Consider the following 8,427-nt stretch of genomic DNA (forward strand, 5'->3'; position numbering starts at 1 on the left):
CTCAGCAGAGTGATTCAACAGAATTCAGAGAAGTCTTGCATCATTTAACACAGACGAGCATACAGCAGGGGAAGGGCTTGCGAGTCTCTCTCCCTTTTAATTTGGCAGATCTGAGGAAAAAAAGGTTGTGTAGGGGTTTAAAGCGTGGCCTTTGATTCATTTGCTTTAGAATTTCAAGTTTATCAAAGTAGCTTTGCTCCTAGAAGACCGCTAGAAGTTGTTTACAGTCATTCGTGGTGTGGTGAAAATTGGACAAACGGTAACCTTCACTTCTGTGATTCTGTGATTCTGAGCTGAAACTACCTGCACGTACCCGTTGGTATTTACAGGTGTACCCACATGTCAGTGCCAACGAATAAACACAGTAAATAGTGCAACATTCCTTCAACTGTAAAGACAAATAATGCTTAAATCTATACTATCTAATCTAACAAACATTCTTAGTTTGTACACCACTCGGGAGTATTCAGGTTAGTTATGGTTTCACACGCAAGCTGAATTCATGAAACATACAGGAAATGCAACCAGCAGGTTTTTTGTTCGTAATCTTTGTGAGGTAGTTTAGAAAGCACTTATAAGTGTGTAAGAATATACTTTCTTCTAAAAAGAATCACCTTCTCTTTGCGTTCTACTTGCTCATCAGCCTTCACTCCATGCAGCATGCCATGCTGTACAGCTGCTCAATGCACATTCGTAACAAGAAGTCCTAAAAATCTCTATCATTTCAACAACTGCTTTGTAGGCCTGTTTCCTGTAACAGCTGTATTACTGACCATGTCCCCAAACTCCCTGCTGCACAGCAGCTACTTCAGAATCTCATCTAGTTCCTTTTCTAGACATCTACTACTGTGCACCACTGGAAAAGGGGAAAAAGAAGAGGAAAGATGTAGAAACTTGAGTGATTTGTTAATAGAGTAGCAGTTACCGTGAGTCAGGGGCTCTCATTTACATTGGGGCAAGTTAAGATGAATTTTCCACCATACAGTCAGCTCTACTATTCTTCATTGCTGAAATTACAAATTAACTGCTGTAAGCCACCTTTGCTGACTCTTAAACACCAGCTGAGGCACGAGAGCCCAGCAGCACCATACACCACCACTGCTCTAGAGCCAGCTCTAGTTTGGAAACTAATGTTAACCTTTACAGGTTGTATCTGTGCATGTAATAACTCAAAGTGCACCTGAGACACCCAAACAGCTTTTCCAGAGCCAGCTTAATGTTGGCGAGCGTGAATTGAGGGGTAAACCCATTTGCTGAACAGCCATACGAGTTCCTCCACATTCACTGCCCACCAAGCTGCACAGTAACAAACTTTTGGTATCACCTAGGGTATACACCAAAGAGTTACCTTCAATAACACAACAGTTTTCTTACCAGGAGCTTCCACATGTACGGAAACGGAGTACCGGCAGCACTGGGTAAGGAAGGGAGGACGAAACACCTGTGGTAACAGATAACACGGAAGAGTCTCTGTCACAAAATAACTGAGCAAAGAATTACAGTTTTTCTGTCAATAGAAAATGGGGTTTTTGAGACTGAAGTGTTTATTTGTAAGCTTAATGAAAACTCATTGCTGTCTGTGCCCCGCACACTCTTCCACTGTTGAGTGAGGTGTCCCAACCGGCCACAACAGCGCTCCACCACCACCGCCACTCTCCTCTGGGTCCACACGTGTGCAGTCACAGCGAGCAGGGAAGCGCCACACACTGGACTCTGGCCACAGCAGACTATTTGTCCTAAACCCCCTGTCTCTATAAAACGCGCCTGCCTCTTTGCTTTTCCATTTCACAGCACTGCCGAGGCTAAAAAGCATCTCTGGAGATGATCTACACCCATCCCACCCACCCAGTCAGGTTTTGAAGGAGACTCCGCAAGCTCTCAGGGCAATCTGCTCCATTGTCTGACCACACTCACAGAAGAAAGGTGGTTTTTTGATGTTTAAATGCATTCTCCTGTATTTCAGTTTGTGCCCATTGCCTCTCAGCCTGCCACTAAGCACCACCAAGAAGAACCTGGCTGTTTTTACTCCCCCTCCATCACGTACTTATACACGTTAAGATCCCTCCCGAGCCTTCTCCAGGCTGAGCAGCCCCATCTCTCTTGGCCTCTCCTCATACAACAGGTTCCTCCGCTCCTTAACAACTATCACGGACTTTTGCTGGACTCACTCTAACGAACTCAAGTCTCTCTTGTACCAAGGAAGCCCAGAACCAGACCCAACACTCCAGATGTCCCACCAGGTCAGAGCAGAAAGGGTCACCTGCCTTCACCCACGAGCAATGCTCTTCTTCACGTATCCTGGGAGACCTCTGGCCTTTGCTGTAGGCCAGCTCACGGCCGGTTATTACTCAGCATGACCTCCAGTGCTTTTCTTCAACTGAGGAGCCCAGAACTGGACACAGTATTCCAGATGGGGCCTCACCAGGGCAGAGTAGAGGGGCAGGATAACCTCTCTTGACCTGCTGATTACACTCTTCTTGATGCACCCCAGGATGCCATTGGCCTTCTCGGCCACAAGGGCACACTGCTGGCTCATGGCCATCCTATTGTTCACCAGGACTCCTAGGTCTTCCTCCTCAAGAAAGGCCTAAATAACATTCTCCTCAAGAAGGCCACCTCCTTTCAGAGGCCATGCCCAGCACCTGGGCATCGCTCCCACCATGGAGGTTCCTTCCACAGCCTCACCTCACCCGGCCCCACGGGAGGCACTGGCAGGAGGCCCAGCCCAGCAACTGACTCAGCAGCAGGGGGAAGAAACAAGATTCTTAGTAGCCAGGAACAAGTCCAGCAAGTTCCCAGGACTATCCAAGAAGTATTTTTTACGGTAAATGCTTTTCTATAAAAGCTTCTGTAAGAGCTTCTAAGAAGTTGGAAGCGGCAGATAAAAAAAATTGTCCCTTTCTTACAATACAGAAAGGATATTTGAAGCTCTCTTCCTTCCCCAGAGCGCCGTAGCAATACGACTAAGGCTCCATCTTACTCATGTACTCAAGTACTCATGTATCACCATAGCCTGTAGAAAGATTATAGTCTTTTATTGATTTCTCGGTTTACAGATTCAGATTTAACTTTTCAATAATAAAGTTCAATAAATTGATTCCCTAATCATAAAAACTTGTTTTACACATTATGTACAGGTACCCAGAGACTCAGCGTGTCACAGCTCTACCACGGACCCTCATGCAGAAGAGCGGGGACATTGGGAGATGGAGTTGTGGATATGCACGGTGCGTTTGGCACAGCTCGCTGAAGATTGCCCACACAGGGACAGTAAAATAATCCCAACTAAGTGATAACGTGGATTAGTTCAACTACATTAATTCCAGGAGGAACAATTAATTCCCAATTAAACTAGCCATCAGAAGAGATTTGATTAAGTTGAATCAAATGCAGCTGAACTAATCATTTTAGTTTCATTAAACATCCCTCTATAGACAAATCCTAGACCTTGAGATCTGTCTCCAATATAAAACAAGACTTTTTAGTTGAGATATGCAGAAGTTTGATGATTGAGGGGAGGTCAGGTATTAGAAGTATTCTTTGGTAGTTTGATACAAATATAAAAAATAGATTACTTTTGAGGACAAAACTAAGTTTTTCCCATTTTCTCTCTTTACTGCCAGCACCAGAACTGCTTCAGCGACACAGTAACACTTACATATGGTAACTTGAACACAACCTTAAATTTTAATGACACAAAATTCATATTACAAACAAACTTCAATACTCAAGATAGCCTGTTGAAGAGTATCTGCTCCCCGTAAAAAAAAAAAAAAAAGTTAAATTTAACATTCAGTGAGAAAATTTTCCTACAGCAATGACAGAACCCAGGAAACACGACTCTCCATCTTCTCTGCAATACAGCAACTGGCAAACACCAGAGACCAGTCTGCAAAAGGCAGCCAACAGCATTCCAGCTCACATACAATACTATTTGATGTCAAAACCATTAATTGATTAATCATCCCCTTCTCTTTTAGGAGTTGAAGCAGACCACAGCATTCTCCTGTAATTGCAATCTCATCTTAGTATGACGAAAAACCACAGCAGAGTTTATGCAATCTGCTTTATAACATTACATCAAGCTACAACAGTTAAAATACACTGTTTCACAAAGAAGCAGACATTCATTTCAATCTGGCAATTCCTTTTTAAAATCAGTTGCCTTCCCTTCTAGTGCCTACCTGAAGGAGATAAAGCCAGACTCATTTTGAAGAGGGGAAATAAAAAAAAATAATAAACAAACACTTCCAGTCTGAAGTGCCCAACAGCTCTACAGCCTGCAGGGCAGAAGGCTGCAATATTCATGTTTGTCTCCAGTAATACAGCTCAAAGGATACTGCTTTGTCCAAATGCTGCTATAAAGACTTTCAATTTCAAATTCCTTCCAAGAATAAGAATGTAACTCGAGCAGGGCATTCCCCAATGAAGACCATTTAGCTAATCTATCTATTTATTTGAGATACTGTAGTGCAGCTTCATCTTCTTTCATGTCTGCTGCAGGCTCCCATTCAAACTTCTAATGCAGTTCAGAACAAACCTAACAAAAAGCTGAAGCAGACGCCCCTGCTGGATGCGCCAGCACAACAAGCCACGGGAGTGAAACTAGTTCATTTTGAGATTTTTTTCAGCAAGTGATGCCAGAGCCTTAGCCAGCTTGTCATCTTAAGTGAGAATTTCATGGGGAAAATAGTTATACAAACAATACATAGTACTGTTTATGCTTATTCCCTATGGAAAAATTACCTGATGCTAAGAGATGTTTCACTGAGGGCTGTAGGAATACTTTGATGTTACCTCTTAAAAAAAAAAAAAAAAAGAGGAGGGATAGTGCTACACAGACTGCCAAATCCACTTACCATGGAAGCTCCCACTCCTTTTTATGCAATCTTGTCAGTATTTCTATGACTTGATACCTACTGCTGGCTTAGTCATCGCAGCCAAGTAGCAGTCTCTATTCTCACAGTATAACAACAGAAATCCCTCTGAAATCACATATTATATAATAAATACATCTGAAGGTAAACCAGGTGATTAGCTCTGAAATGCTTGACCATGAAGAAGTAAAAAAGAAACAAGCTGCCATGAGAGTTCTTCTTTAGATTGAACAGCTTTGATGCCATGGAACTCCTATTTATATTGTCCTGTCGATTTCACAAGACTTAATTCTTGCACGTTCTTTTGGTCACTTGGACATGAAAGTGAGGATAATTCAACTTGGAACAGCTTTGCTTGTAATAACTGTCTTCTTCATAAAGGAAATCTGTGAATTTCCCCCTCCCCATAGATTCTCACGCACTCACACAGACTCTCTAGAAAGGTAAGACACTTTATTGAATTTGTTGATAAATTAAGAAAGGACTATGAACCAGACATATGGGTCACAGGTGCTTGTAAACAGACATCAATTCCTTCCCACAGAAAGCCTGACTCCATGTGCTCAGCCAGAGGTCACTTTCCCCAGCGTTGCTCACAGGCTGCATAGTGATGGAGGGCAGAGAAAAAGTCTTCATAGCTGATGTTCAGGTGGGAAGGCAAAGAACTGAGAAACAAAGTTAGAAGAGTTAAAATAAGCTTTTATAAACACTGCACAATTCATATGGCCAGTCAGGAATATCACTGCTTAAAGGAAGCTATTGCCTGAGTAGCCTTATGAAGATGTTCTCAACACTGTTATTGTCACTCAAATCTATTAGCTAAACTAGCTGTTAATATCTTGTCACCCTCTAAATGAAAGCCCACCCACTAGAGCACACAGGGCACTCCAAATTAGTGATAAAGCTGGAGCAGCACAGGTCTGCCCCGACATTTAAGTTGCCTATAAACACTCTCAGATTTAAGAAATACAGCAACTCTAGTCAGTTCAGTTATTGCCCAAATTGCTACGTAATCCAGAAGCATGATCATCTCACATTATCCTATTTCCCTTACATCCTTAGTTTCCCTGATCGAAACCTGTAAACCACTCAAAATCCACATAAATACCAACAGAACTGAGACTGGACCAGAGACTAGATGGTGACAGAAGTTGTTACTTAAACCTGAAGAGTAAAGCCTGCTGTTGCCTAACTGTTGCTGAAGGAGCAACAGTGGATGTTTGACAGGTTTCACTTAATTTTTAAATACCTTCAAATCCATCTCCAGACACATTTGTTTAGGTAGATCACCTCTTAGGACTATTTCCATAAGGTAAGTCAGATAAGGACTTGTTTAGTTAGATATTATTCCAACCTGTTTCACAGTATTTACAGGCAACTCACACGATCTCTGTCAGTCTGATGTGCCACGGAAGGAATCCTAATGTGCTGTCCACAGGACCAAACTTCAAGACTAAATCAGGATCTGGAAATCCATTTGTACCTGTAAGAACAAGTTATATTAGTTTTTTTTCAAATTCAGCATAAGATTTGTTTTAATTCTAAACCCTAAGGCATCAGCTTTTTCATTAAATGCATTTTTGTAAATGAAGTGAAGCTCCTGAGGACAGGTTAACTATTAAAAACCCAAGACTACAGACTGGTCTTGCACCACCTGAACAGGACCAACTGAGCAAAAGCTTAGGCAGCCACTGCATACCCAGCTGGACTGTTATTTTATGTTAGGTAGTTTTCAAAGACTCGGTAAGGAAGTGACAGGAACAGTTACATTGTTTTGAGTAACAGCAAACCTTAATACTGATGTTCAAATTGACTTGCTCTAGTTTTGTCTTGGCAAACTTGCTTTTAGTAGCATAGAACATGCTGTACCCTGACCCATACATACGACAGTCCTAACTCAACTACATGGAGTTGCAGTCGAGTAAAAGGACTATTACCACAAAAGACTTAAGGAGGTTCCACTGAAGAACAAATCAATTTCACAGACCATCAAGAAAACAAGTTGTAAAAAAATATCCTGTCAGATGAATTGTCCATTTCTCAGTAGGAAGCTAGACAGACAATTTTAAAAAACAACTATTACTATCAAACTGTTGCAGGTTAGATGAGTGAGGAAGAGCAGGGCAATTTTTACTTTTTTTCCTGTCACTAAGTGGACAACACAACCCATCCCAGAGCAGGGCTAGATAACACTGAAGGACTTCACTAGATGCCCATGCTCTTACTACCCATACCTTAAAACCCCAGTAACTGTCACTCCACCAGTGAGAGCATCCTACTGATCTTCCCAGGTTGAAGAAAATCAGTGACCAAGCACCACTGTTTCCCTTCCATACACTTCTGCCGTGCCTGAGCTACTCCAGGCTCAAATTGACAGACAGGCAATAAGCTTAGAATGAACAGCCTCAGTCCAGCTTTCCCTGCTAATTCTAGCAAGTTGATTAGGGCAACATATAAAAACCAGTATAGTACCCCAAGGGGACCCAAGAAGGTAAGCTGTTCTTCATGCACCTACCTAGCACATCTGAAAAGCATTCCAGCAGCCATAGCCCTACTTTGCTATAATGCTGCAATTAGTCATGATTTTGGCATGCTGTTTCTTGTTACCCCTTCCATTGTCCAGTAATTCCACAAGTTAACTGCAAGAGTGCTTACATTGCATAATGCCTACCTTTAGCAGATAAAGTGTAACACTGCCTATTTGCTCTGAACTTCAGGTGTTATTTCTCAATTCTTTTCTCACTTAAAACACAAACCCCAAACCAGTCAAGAGCCTTTTACAAGTTTAAGTTCAGTTGTAGAGGAACTTAACTTTGGGAGTATAACAGAATAGGAAACCATGGTCGTATCAGATTTCGCTCCACCCAGGTTTTGAAACTGAAGCTGGAGATTTCAAAAAGTTCACATCCTCCCTTCCCACTGAATCATCACAATTGTAATCCTTTCACCAGAGGTAAAGAAGCTATTTTCCCAAGTATGTGCATTTCTAAGGAAGGGTGAAGTATTTAGGTATGAGTGCCTTGTGCCACAGTCCAAATCTTATCTCAAAGTTAAAAAAAAAAATTATAAAGCAAAAGCCACTTCCGTGTTCTGAAGCCAGCATGTTAGTATGAAAGAGCTTTGCAGGGAAGCAGTAAATACTTGGAAGTGGGGACTCTGGAGGAAGTGGACAGCTTTACTCATCAGCTGATTCAGTAGCTGAGTACTCCTCAGCTGGCCAGTCCAGCAGCAGGATCTTCAACACTGCAATGCCTTTTCAAACAGGAAAAGACGTTCAGAGAGCCCCGTTAATGCTAATATTTCCTTCTGGTTCCTATCTGAAGGAAAATGAGAACGTACACTGTAGTATTACAGTCAGAACAGCCTACTCAAAACACAGTACTGTGCTTTCTGTTCTGCATCCATTTCTCTACCTAAACATATCAACGCTACAGATACTTTACATGTGGAAGCTCTTTCAGAGCTGCTAGAGTTACAGCCCTCTTCAAGTTTAGCACAGGCAAGACGGGAGCAGACTTGTGGGAGGAGTGGGGGTGGGAGGGAAGGAGCC

General features: G+C 42.2%; 1 protein-coding gene across 1 annotated transcript in view; it reads right to left on the minus strand.

The window, feature by feature from the left end:
* Window positions 1-5,308: 5,308 nt before the first annotated feature.
* Window positions 5,309-8,427, minus strand: part of NUS1 (NUS1 dehydrodolichyl diphosphate synthase subunit) — a 16,204-nt gene continuing 13,085 nt past the window's right edge. The window contains exons 4-5 of the mRNA XM_014964732.1: window positions 6,261-6,360; window positions 5,309-5,542 (exon numbers count right to left, since the gene is read on the minus strand). Coding sequence (XP_014820218.1) covers window positions 5,452-5,542; window positions 6,261-6,360 — 191 coding nt within the window. The 3' untranslated portion in view covers window positions 5,309-5,451. The remainder of the gene's footprint in view (window positions 5,543-6,260; window positions 6,361-8,427) is intronic.

This window comes from Calidris pugnax, unplaced genomic scaffold (assembly GCF_001431845.1).
Source record: "Calidris pugnax isolate Ruff unplaced genomic scaffold, ASM143184v1 scaffold219, whole genome shotgun sequence".
NCBI classification, from domain to species: Eukaryota; Metazoa; Chordata; class Aves; order Charadriiformes; family Scolopacidae; genus Calidris; species Calidris pugnax.